This window comes from Episyrphus balteatus, chromosome 1 (assembly GCF_945859705.1).
Source record: "Episyrphus balteatus chromosome 1, idEpiBalt1.1, whole genome shotgun sequence".
Taxonomy (NCBI): Eukaryota; Metazoa; Arthropoda; class Insecta; order Diptera; family Syrphidae; genus Episyrphus; species Episyrphus balteatus.
In genome coordinates this window covers 43236160-43248888 of record NC_079134.1, presented here as the reverse complement: position 1 = coordinate 43248888, position 12729 = coordinate 43236160, and the positions used below count along the sequence as shown (strand labels likewise).

General features: G+C 31.4%; 2 protein-coding genes across 2 annotated transcripts; one reads left to right on the top strand and one right to left on the bottom strand.

Annotated features, from left to right (window-relative positions):
* Positions 1-681: 681 nt before the first annotated feature.
* LOC129905828 (uncharacterized) lies at positions 682-5481 on the top strand. Its single transcript, XM_055981417.1, has 6 exons — positions 682-899; positions 968-1222; positions 1283-1490; positions 1552-1744; positions 4993-5178; positions 5233-5481. Exons 1-6 carry the CDS (start codon positions 828-830, stop codon positions 5423-5425), a joined length of 1107 nt encoding a protein of 368 aa, XP_055837392.1. The 5' UTR covers positions 682-827; the 3' UTR covers positions 5426-5481.
* LOC129905830 (probable 39S ribosomal protein L24, mitochondrial) lies at positions 5423-12224 on the bottom strand. The gene is made up of 4 exons (XM_055981419.1): positions 12042-12224; positions 11814-11970; positions 5670-6059; positions 5423-5606 (listed from the first exon to the last, which is right to left on the bottom strand). Exons 1-4 carry the CDS (start codon positions 12123-12125, stop codon positions 5491-5493), a joined length of 747 nt encoding a protein of 248 aa, XP_055837394.1. The 5' UTR covers positions 12126-12224; the 3' UTR covers positions 5423-5490.
* Positions 12225-12729: the final 505 nt, after the last annotated feature.

The window sequence follows — 12729 nt, the reverse complement described above, 5'->3', positions numbered from 1 at the left end:
ATTTTTGGTTTAAAAAACAATTTTTGTACTTTTTTCCAAAAAAAAAAAGCGCTAGAAATAAATAAAAAAAATTTTACTTTTGTAAATTTCCCACTTTTTCACTTTTTAGGAGATTTGATGTCTCCCTAAAAATATAAGATGGTCAAGAGGAAGTACTGTTGCACTGGTTTTTGTTTTTTTTTTTTCTATTGAAATCGAAAAGGAATTTTTTGAGAAAGATAAGTAGTTATTTTTGTTTCTTAAAATGTTCAACGTAAACTATATTCCAAATAAGTTCAAAGTAAAATTGAGATATAAACATTTCTATCTTCAAGGAAAGGAAAAAGGACGTAGTCTTTTTTCAATATAAGCCTAACATCTAGCCTCAATATTTATTTAACATAACACCCCTACTATCACACCAATTTCCTTTCAAACTGTTCAAATACTTGAATGACAGTTGATTGTTATTATGACTTGTACAACATTCCTTAGCAATACATAGTCATTCTCATTTCTGAAATCCTTTTGTTGTGGCTCAGACTTTACTTTGTGTTACCCCAGGAATGTGTCCAATCACAAATTGAGTGAGTTAAAAACTACTATAACTCACACGAATACCAACGACTATGCAGACTATACTCTTTTAATAGTTATTTTAGACTTGCATAGAATAGTTTCATTCATTCAACTTGACACAGTTTCAAGAAACGTGGTGCAAAAAAAACGTGCCACACATTTATCCTTGAAAGAAGTATATAATATATTAAATTAAAATTTGTTATTTAAACGATTAATGTCCTTCTTTGCCGGTTAAAAAATTGAAAAAGGAAATTCAAAATGTCACAATGGGTTGTGGAACCTCAGCAATTCTAGATTCTCCACAAACTGACTCGTTATCTGTTGCCCGAGGACGAATGGTAAATTTTCCATTCGTTAAATGTAATTAATTTATTTTACTTAGAAAATTGTTTATGGTGTAAAATAGAAAAATAAAAATTCCGTTGATGAATTTATACATTTGGACGAGGAAATAAGTGAAATGGAAGGACTTTGTCCAGGACCAAGGCTAGCAACTGCTGAAGCGTGGATTGAACATTTACAGGAAAAACGTGACGCTTTAGTTTTAAATACAGATTTAACACAATATAATTCAGCCAAAGACCAAACAGTGACGGATTCGACAGTAGTTACAGTTAATCAGGAATTCATAAATGACTCCCCCAGCAAGGATCTGACGAGGGTTGGGACACTAGAGAAAGACTCATTGACATTTTGTTTACTTTATAGACTTTTCTTTCAGCTTGTGATAAATTTAGGAGTTTTAACGGACAAACACAAGGCTTCAGCTCAGGAGGACTTCTTTGCAAACATTAATAAATCTGCTCTCGAAGTTGTATCCATGCGGTACTATAATGAAATATTGGATCACACAAAGTCAAGAGTTAAGCTTCTGACTGAAAATTATAGGACTCTTAACGAATTGTATGTACAGCAGGATGGAATAATTGGTAACTTTTAGAACGTTATGCCACATTCATTCATAACATTTTTATGTTTTCCCAATTTAAGCTCTCATAAGTGGCGGAACTTATATGACAAGTTTTGAAGAAAGCTTAGATTCTCAGCTTGAAACTGCTCGTGATGTTCGTGATAAGTTAGGAAGTACTTTAGAACAATGGCGCATATGTGGTTTACTACTTAGAGCTTGTTCTAAATCGGCATCACAAGGATTGCAATTTTGGAAAAGTATAAAGGCTTTAAGGTAAACAACTTATGTACATATTTACTATATATTAAATCATAGCTATTATTTACATTTATGGGTATAATGTTAGTAGGCGTTTAGAAAATCGATTAAAAATGTTTTATATCTAGATAATAATCATAACTATATTGTGGATGATACATTTTAAGTTTTTTGTTGAACATGATGATGAAATGCATGTTTACCACGCTATTTGACATCAAGGCTATAGTCGTTGGATAATAATTGCCCATGCAATAGATTCTCATGGGGCAAAGTAAAGGTTATGACAGGCTTAATTGCTGCTTTATGGGTAGTCCTGTGATATAAAAACCTATATCGTCGGTGAAACCAGAAAAGTGTGTAACTCCAAATTTTCTGAAAATTAGATTTGAATGCGATCTGTTAGACAAACCTGATATCTACCGTTCCTTAAACTGAGAATCCCCTTAAAGTTCATAGTTTTTATTTTATTAGCAAATTAGAAAATGAAAACTCATACAAATGCCGTCAAAACGATTTTGTTTTTTTGCTCTCCTATAAAATTTGCTAAAATGGAGTTACACACTTTTCTGGTTTCACCGACGATATGGTTATTTTAAATACTTATATTACGTGTTATAATAGTTTTTCTATTTTGTGCAAAACAAACAAAAATACTTTCGTTAAGCTTTACAACTTCTTCAATGATTTTTCTTGGAAAAAGAATTAGGTACATGAATTATTTGCAAATCTTAAGTTTTAAAGTTCTTGTCCATTTTATCCTCAACCCCATAAAATTTCACCAAATGCTTGATCGAGGACATTCATAAAAGGTGCCATCAGTTATATAATTTGCGCTGAAACATTTTAACATTGATAACAAATACAAAAATAATTAAGTGTTATAAAATGAAATCAAATAAATGGTATAGCCCAGGCAAATTAGTTAATCAAATCGATTTTTTGGCGGGACAAAATTTTTTTCATGGAATGTATTTGGGTGAATGTCCTTATCATAAAAGTCAATTTGTTGGGAAGATAGGATGTCGGGAGCAGCCACCATTTTGGAAAAGAAGTTGGGACAATTTTTATTTAATGATTAATTTTTATTCATTTTAACCAAAAATTTCCAAGGACAAACTTATACACAATGAAATTATCTATAAAAAATGGTATACTAATAAACAACGTAAGGTAATTAAATTAAATTTTGTTGAGGGAAAAATGACATTTTTTCAAATATCTGGCGAACCTCTGAATTGTTTGGGTAATTCTTTAAGAATGAATTATAGCACTTTTAATTATATTTCTATAAATGTAATTAACCTTGTCCTTACTTTATTTTTGGAAAAGATCTACCTATGTGCAAAAAATTAAAAAAAAAAAATAAGAATACTTTATTTTTTTTTAATTTAGAGAACTTCTATTAACCGCTACGATAACAACAAAAAGTTACGCATACGCCCCAGTGAACCTCTAAAAATGATGATTAAATAAAGAAACTAGTTGATTTTGGGGTTCTAGGATCTTGGAATCCTAATAAGTAAAATACTTATCAAATAATAGCTGCATTAATTTTGGAGCATTTATCTACTCCTTACTACTTAAAGTTGTTTTCAACAATTATTCAACTTTATTGAAAAAGTAGTTAAAAGCAGCTTAAATAACTAAGCAGTAGATAAATGCCTCCAATGATACGGAGCTAATAATGTAATACAATCGTCGCTCTACAGTATTTAAATTTTGTTGAATACAAAAATTAACAAAATGATAATGCGTCAGTGTCCTGAATCCTGAATGTCTAAAAATCCTAATGTTATTATGCAAGTTATAATTATATATAATGAATGATGTTGACGAATACTCGTGCATTGAAAATTATGTTTCTTTGGTGAATATTTTAACATTGAAACATAGTCAGAATAGAGTAGCTAAATGGATAGAAAGCTCTCAGTATTTAATAAAAGGAAACAAATTTTAAATCACTTAAAAATTATAGAAATAAGCTTGGTTTCCGGAGTTTTTTCCCTCTTAAATAATTTTTGGCCAATGAAAAACACCCACTTACTGTCCACAGTCAAAATTCGAAGATTTTCTGGAGAGACTTTTAAAGTTTTTTAGAGACAAGTGAAAATTAACAACTATAAATTCGAGGTTTTAATTAAAACTAACATTGCAAATGATGGAAGTCCAAAATTTTAAAAGACATGTCTTGTAATAACACTGTGTTACAAAAATCAGGTTTCAAAATGTACGCGGGCGGAAACCTATCACGTTTTGTAGAGCTAGTCGCATTGATTACGAAACGGTACATAAAAAGTCCCTTACACCTCCAAGATCTGGAGTTAGGTGCAAAAAACAGTTTTTTGGACCTTCACCCATTGAACAAATTCTAGCTTCGTCAAATGTTTACCCTTTTTTTTAGTTTCTGATAATAATACCTTTTCAAAAATGTATAAAACATGTGATTCTGATAAACCACCTAGAATTTATAAGCTGTCAAAGTTAAAAAAATTCCATTTTTTTCATCATTTCCCCAACTTCGACATCAATTTAAAGTATGTATGTATATATGTTTTCAAAACAACATGCTGTTTTAAAAATTAATTCTTAAATAATATTTATTTCCAAATCAAACGAGGTATTTCTTATGAAAATCATTTCAAAATTGGCTTAGAAAAAAATTTACGATTTTAACCCAGGCACAGAAATTCGAACGTTTGGGCACCGAACAAAAATGTCAATGTCAATGGGGTGTTAGGGACTTTTTAAATACCGTTTCGTAATCAGTGCGACTAGCTCTACAAAACGTGATAGGTCTCCGCTCGCGTATATTTTGAGTGTTACACAATGTATTTTCATTAGATCGGGAATCTTTTCTACAATATAAGTTCTGGGTAAATAGCAATTCAAAGAAAAAAATTATAGATTTTTTTTACATTATTCAAAAATGACGTTCCCATTTCAGTTTAATTATCAGATTTGTATTGCTACCTCTCTCAATCCCGAATAAATTTTTATGTTTCTTTATAATGAGCATTTTACTGGAGCAGCATCTCTGTAACAGACATTACTCCCATCGCACCATCTTCTTACAGTCTTTTTTCCAGCCTTTTTCATAATTTGGAATGAATACCTTTTTAATTTTATCAAATCCCTTTTAAGTTATTTTAAAAATGTAGTGAGATTTCCTTCCGTTAGGTTTATGAAAGAAAACATCTACTCTACATCTTCTTAAAATGAAACATTTTGCCAATTTACAAAGAATTTTCTTTTTATTTCAGATCACCCAAAGATGTTATCCATCTCGTCCTCGAATGCCGCAACAATACTCAAGCATCATTGATAGCACTTGAATGTGCTCAATTATCGCTGCCAAATGTTGAAATTAAATTCGTCAGCAATCGACAAGTATTAGCTGTAAAACACATAAATACTTATATGATAACTGATATAGCCGATGAGTTGAGGTAACTTTTTAATCCTTCCAAAAGTTTATTTTACTATTTCACTATATTCCACAGATACAACCATGTAACAAAAGTTCTTGAAACTTACGAAGAGAATATGCAAAACGCTTCCAGTTGGTTGTACGAAACTTACAACTCAACACTGCGTAAAGACTTTGATAAAGCAGAATCAACAGTTAAGACGTTATCAGGGAAGCTGCGCAGTCATAGGCATGAATTATTCATTAAGGAAACTGAACGGAAATAGTTTTAAATTTTAATTTTGTTCTTGTTTTTATTGCTTAAAGAAATATATAACAAACATTTTACACATTAATACCAATAAGACTTCTTTGGAACTCCTTCTTCGACTATGTTCATTTGCTCCATGATGTCCATCTCAAAAGTGCATAGTTTCGGCTCAAATGTTATTTCACCAACAACGGCAGCTAGAAAAAAAATTTGAACTCATTACATGATTATTGCAGAGTGACAAGTTATTAGAGTCTTACCAGTTGTGTCTTTCTCTCGTTCCAAATATGCACCTTTGGTTTTATAGTCGTGGGTTTGGTTATTAGCATCGGGAATGGGGATTATTCTTCCTGAACGAGTGGACACTCGCACTTTTTCACCTTCTTCTGTGAAACGCCATTCAAAGTCGGTTCCTTTCAAATCTGAGGGATCGACTAAGCGGATATCCCGATCGACTCTCAGAGGTGCCTCTGATCTGATGTAGATTCCGGGGAAATCTTTCTCAGCACCAACAATGCGGTAATGCCAGTTGGTACCCTCGCATATTACCCAATTCCTTTCGGGTATCACTTGGGTAATGATGCCATGTTTGCCTTTGTCTTTGCCAGTGAGGACTTCAATACGATCTCCACGGAAGTAGTTCCATTCCTCTAAAATATATCAAAACCCAGAAATAAACACCCAAATCTAATATGATCCTGAACTTTGCAGACAATTAGTCTTCTGAGGTTTGGACAACCACCAAAGTCGCAAAAAATCGTCCGATTTGGGCAATCGCTTTGTATTATTAAAATCTAGGGGCGATGTTTTTTGTTTTTTTTTTTTTTTATTTGTCTTAACCAGAGATCAGAAATAAATCTCAACCTTTTGAAAGGTTCTTTAATAACTCTTATTTGTTGCCATTTTCATAAAATAACCTTTATTTTGAAAAAAGAAAAATTTCGGTCAAGGTCTAAGAGAAACCTTTATTTTGTATTTTTTATGTTTCGGTCAACCAGTGAGATTTATCACTGAGAGAAAAAAATAAATCTCGTCTGCAAATTTATCAATTAGAACATCGGTTTCCTGAAATATTTAAAATTACATTGGTTGTGCTTGTCATCCTAGCGACTCAAATCACAGTGGAAAGCATATTTTCATCATAACATTTTATTTTAAGCAAAAATAAATATATTTGGCGCCGAGTACAAAGGTGTTAAGTCAGAAAATGTATGTAGTTTTGAGGAAAATGAAATTGAAGTTTCAATTTTTGTTTGTAAATCTGAATATTATTATTTTTAAAAAGTAATGATGCAGAAACATCATTTATAAGATCTATTTTAATATCCATATGCTGTTGACCAGAAAATGACCGTTTTAAAAAAAAATTTGTGGTTACTTAACACTTTAGAGCCATTTAGTCTTCAAAAATATACTTGGTCCAAAGGTGTTAAGTCAAGAAAAATCTTTGTTTACATTGATAACAAGGTTTAATTTATAAAATAAAGTTGGAAATATTAATATAATTAATTTAGTCTAAGAGCCAGGAGCAGATTTGTTGCGTGAGAGGTAACCGATTCATATGAATGTCAGAGGTAGCGTGGGTCATGGTGATGACGAATACCTTAGTCTGCCTGCATTTATTTGGGGCGTTGTCGAGAAAAAGCGCATCAAAAGTACCATTTTTCTGAAAATCGATTTAGTGAGGGTAACCACTTAAAATTTATTGATAACCAACGCCACATACTCACTGATAACAAATATACCAATGGCAGACATTTTAAGTGCGGCCAAAGCCCCGGCAGACTGTCCCGAAAATACGTTTTTTTTTGGCGTTTTTAGACTTTGGGGTAACCACCTAAAATTAATCGCATCCTGTAGCGGTGGACTCCCTGATAACAAAAATACCCATGGCAGACATTTTGAGTGTGGCCAAACCCTCGGCAGACGGTTTTGAAAATGCAGTTTTTCTGAAAATTGATTTATTTAGGGTAACCACTTGAAATTAGTCGCATCCTGCAGCGGTGGACTCCCTGATTACAAAAATACCCATGGCAGACATTTTGAGTGTGGCCAAACCCTCGGCAGACGGTTTTGAAAATGCAGTTTTTCTGAAAATTGATTTATTTAGGGTAACCACTTGAAATTAGTCGCATCCTGTAGCGGTGGACTCCCTGATAACGAAAATACCCATGGCAGACATTTTGAGTGTGGCCAAACCCCCGGCAGACGCTCCCGAAAATGCAGTTTTTCTGAAAATTTATTTATTTTACTTTTTCACATAACTCGCGTTTTATTGGACCTAGCAGAAAAAATTGTATAGCAATCTTAAAGATAATTGAATTTCCTACAGAATATGTTAGATAAGTTTTTTCGATTAAACCTTCGGTTTAAGAGTTAGGGTGGTTTTTTTGAAGCAAGTCAAAGGGTGATTTTCTTATTTTCGTCATATCTCTTTTATTTGAGCTTTTTTAAAAATTAATTTGAAGTAAAAGTTGTAGATCTTTTTATTACCTTCATTTATTACATTAACGGTTTTTCGATTTGACAGACCGTTTTCGATATGTAGGAAAAAAACTTCAAAAAGTTTGCAATTTTTTATATAGGAAAAAGGTTCTACATAGTACAGGGTAATTTGCAATAGATGTAACAAAAACCTAGGCGTGTAGGTTGCACTCAGGCAAGAACAAAATTGTATAGTTTTAAGCGGGGAGGGGCAAAAAGATTGCAATTTTTTTATATAGGAAAAAGCTATATAAAAAATTGCAAACTTTTTGAAGTTTTTTTCCTACAGATCGAAAACGGTCTGTCAAATCGAAAAACCGTTAATGTAATAAATGAAGGTAATAAAAAGATCTACAACTTTTACTTCAAATTAATTTTTAAAAAAGCTCAAATAAAAGAGATATGACGAAAATAAGAAAATCACCCTTTGACTTGCTTCAAAAAAACCACCCTAACTCTTAAACCGAAGGTTTAATCGAAAAAACTTATCTAACATATTCTGTAGGAAATTCAATTATCTTTAAGATTGCTATACAATTTTTTCTGCTAGGTCCAATAAAACGCGAGTTTAGGTTGACTGTTATTTCTGGTCTCTGGTCTTAACAAAAAAGTTATGTACAAAAAACGCAAAAAACCACCAAAAAATTATTAGTATTTTCATAAAATAAATGGCAATCGCTTCTTTTTATCAAAATCTTGGGGTGATATTTTTTGTTTTTTTTTAATTTGTTTGCTTAACAAAAAATGTATGACCAAAAAATGAAAAAAAAACTATATTTATTGGTTTTTTGGGCTCCATACTATTATAGGACCCCTGAAAAAATTTAAAGTCTTTGGCCTCAGAAAAACTAAAGGGATTTTTTAAATGCTAAATTAATAGCATTATTAACTAGAATTTAATTTCAAAACCGCAATCCGACCCAGCCTAGGCAATCTTTCAGTGGCTCAGACAATCAGACATATTCAAACAATATTCTGTAATCTTTACTTTAACCTTTGACGGGCCCAAGAAATTATGTATATACATACATATATGAAATATGATGTTTTGATAGTTAACTATTTCAAGAGTCCCCTGTTGAAGACAAGCCTCTTTTCCAAACTCCAAATAGTCAAAAAGCCGAAATTTTGTTCACTTCTTTTGCAGCTTAAAGCCTAGTACGCTGCTGAAGCGAAAAGAAATTTTACATACAAAATTTCGTTAACGAAATCCTGAACGAAAAATTTCGTTTCAGTACGCAGCTCTAGCGAAAAATTGGAGAGTTTTCACTCATTTGTCGCTTACTTTTTACTGTGCTGTGCATTTTTCTTGACTCCAAGAGCAGTGTTGACGGTTTTTTCACTTTTAATTCATTTATTTCTTGCGTTAAAAATTATTTTCTGTTAATTTTTCTTGATTTTAAACTAATTTTGACAGAATGATATGATGATATTTTTTCGCAAGCATTTTCGTTTCACATCAGCAGCGTACTAGGCTCAAAGAAGTATAATCTTATAGGTGCTCTGATAAACATTCTTTTTAAAAGCCGATAATGCTGTTCGTTCTTTTAAGCAGCAATTGGGCTCGAAAGCAAAATTGTTAGTTTGGTTGATGAAAATATAAATTTAAAACATTAAAAAAAAAACAAAGATACATAAATAGAAAAAATTGAGAATAAGGGGCAACGAACGCCTCTGCCTTAACAAGAAAGATATGACCAAAAGACTTAATATTTTTAAAATAGGACCCCTATTAATTTCTTATTTAAATTTTCACCATGCTATGCTTTCCAAAATAATATGATAGGAACGAACATGTTTATTCGAAATTTTTCTTTAGTAGGTATTGTTTAGGCCTATTTGCTCATACGGATCATAAATTTAAATCATAGCTAGGTCGAACATAGCCTTTATGTTTTACTTAGTCTATTCTAAGTTTCTAAAAATTATTTATGTTCAAACTAGCAATGTTTTACTTTTATGCGAGAAATCGCTGAGAAATTCAAATTTAAAAGTCAAATCGATACGAACGTCAGTTATAATTAATTTTTTTTGAGCAATTAAACTGAAACTTTTCAACAATTTTGGTATTTTGTGGTTTTTTATTGCAGAAAATGGTTTATAATAGTGAAAGTGGCAAAAAACTAGTGTTTGATTTGATAAACACTAAAAAAAAAAAATTATTCATGTGAAGGTTTTTTCATGTAAATGTGTTTGTGCGTCACAATAAGGCCCATTTGCTCATATGTAGGTACGGAATATATGTAAATTTGAATTTTAGCTAGGTCGAACATAAAACTTATGTTTTACTTACTTTATTCTAAGTTGCTAAAAAATATTTATGTTCAACCTAGCAATTATTAACTTTCATGCGAGAAATAGCTGAGAGTTTCAAATTAAAATGTCAAATCGACTCAAACTTCAGTTAATTTAATAAATTTTTGAACAATTTATCGGAAATAATTTAACAAATTTGCTATTTTATCTATTTTTATTGCAGACAAATTGAAATATAGTGAAAGCGGCAGTAAAATAGTGCTTAATTTAATAAAAACAAATTCTTCATTTGAAGGATTATTTTTGTGCATGTATTTGTGTGTCGTTGTGTGTGTGTATTGTGTGAGGGACTTTTAATAACAAAAAATTGTCAAAACTGTCACACGAATTTGTGCGGCAAATTGTACCATCTGCTAATGGTTAACGCGTGTGAAATTAAGTCAACCATTCTTAAACAGATAATTGTTTTTCATTATACACCCAAAATCAGTTTTTAAGGGTCGTCATTTCTTTTTTTCTCAATTAAAATTGCTTAGACAGAACATAATTTCCCTATGATCTACTATTTCCTCCCCCTAAATTATGTTAAACTTAGTCAGATTTAGGGGCTACTTTTAAGTTAGTGCAAACCGATATGTGGAACATAGTCCTTTATGTTTTACTTAAATATTTAAGTTCCGTTTCAGCAAATGGGCCTAAGTGACAGAAAATTGACAAACATTTCTATAAACATTTTTGCGGCCAATTTTACCATGGTCAACATGTTTAAAAGTGAGTTTAACATTCTTAAACTAATAACAGATGTTAATTTTTTAGACAAAATCATTTTTTAAGGGATGTTATGGCTTTTTGTTCAATTAAAATTTCTTATGTAGAACATGAAATCCTTATGTTCTACTATTTCTTGCCCCTAAGTTATGTTAAACTTAGAGGAATTTATGACACAATTTAAAGTTCATGCAAACGATTATGTACAACTTAAGGGTTTATGTTTCACATAAAGATTTAAGTTCCGTTTCAGCAAATGGGCCATGAACCATGTTGAAAAAGAACTTCCAAGTTAAATATCCAAGACTACAAGGGTTGTATTTTATTCAAAAAATACTAAAGGGTAAGCAAGATTTTATATCCAATTGTGATGCAGATAGTTTCCGAAAAAAACTCCGAATGGATTGCATCAAAAAATCTTTAAACATCCATGGAAGATGTCTAGTTTGCGGTCAAGCAGAAGTTCTTTAGGAAAACAGATTGCGTTCACTATATTATTAAGTGCAAAATATGGACCCATTTAAGCTGCCTAAATCAACTAAATAAAACGAAACAGCAAATAGAAAATGCTTATTTCATTTATAACTGCGACTTGTGCTCAAGGTGGCTGACGAGTAGGGAATGAGTAAATACATACAATGAACCAAATCTATTTGCCGTAAAAATTAAGTAAACTCTGCTTTTTTTGAAAATAAATGAATCATAAATGGCCATAACTTTTTTTTAAGACAAATAAAAAAGAAAAACTAAAAAATATGGACCCTAGATTTTGATAAATCGAAGCGATATCCGATTAATTATTTTTTAAATCCGGCGAGTTTTGCGACTTTGGTGGCTGTTCAAATCTCAGCAGACAAATTGTCTTCAAAGTTTAGACAAAAAAAAAAACTGCTTACCAATTGGTTCAATGAACACTTTTTTGCGGATTGTTCCAGGAAGATTCTGCTGACGGAATTGTCCAGTCCATGATCTGTTGGTTGTGTATCGGAACTTTTTGCGCTCTAATGTTTTGGGCAAGTAATTGGGTAAACCTCTTGGTGTTTTCCAATAAACCTAAAGCGGTTGTTATACAATAAACTGAGTCAAACCATGTGAAACTTTTTTTTGATTTTTATTGAACTCACTTGTCGCTTGCTGCGTTCTATATATTGTTCGGGGAAATTTGAAAAATTCTTCAATTTACTAACAAGAAATTGTGTTAATTTCATTTTATTTTTTGGTTTTTATTATTTTTTGAAGATAAATAAAATTTAACCACAAAAAAATTAAAGTTCCATGAACAAAATTTATATCTGTCAGAATTGAAATGTCAAAATTGACAGACAACCAAAGAAATAAATTTTGGGAGGTGTTTGGAAAAACTAAGGGTATGATTACATTACAGTGAATAATTAGCTGCGTTCCTTTGGGAACATTTATCTACTGCTTAGTACTTATAGCTGCTTTGAACTACTAGCCCAAAAAAAATATTCATATACTGTGAAATCCCCATTTCAAGTCTCAATAAAAATACATATATTATACGTACATACATAGAGCCCAAATTATCTCATTCCGAATGTTAAATCGTATAGAAATAAATTTAATTTGAACTAACCTAATTTTTGACGTTTGTTTTCCATTTTTTTACAGATCGAGAATAGTGATAAAACTTATCACTTCACAGTTTCACAGATCAAGAATTGAACCCCCCTGCTGATTGGAGTTGGACTGAACCATGGTATAAAAAGAGAAGTTATGATCATTAGAAAAAACTCTGTATCGAGAACTGTCAAAACTTAAAAATGGCTACTTAAATTTTTGACAGCTGCC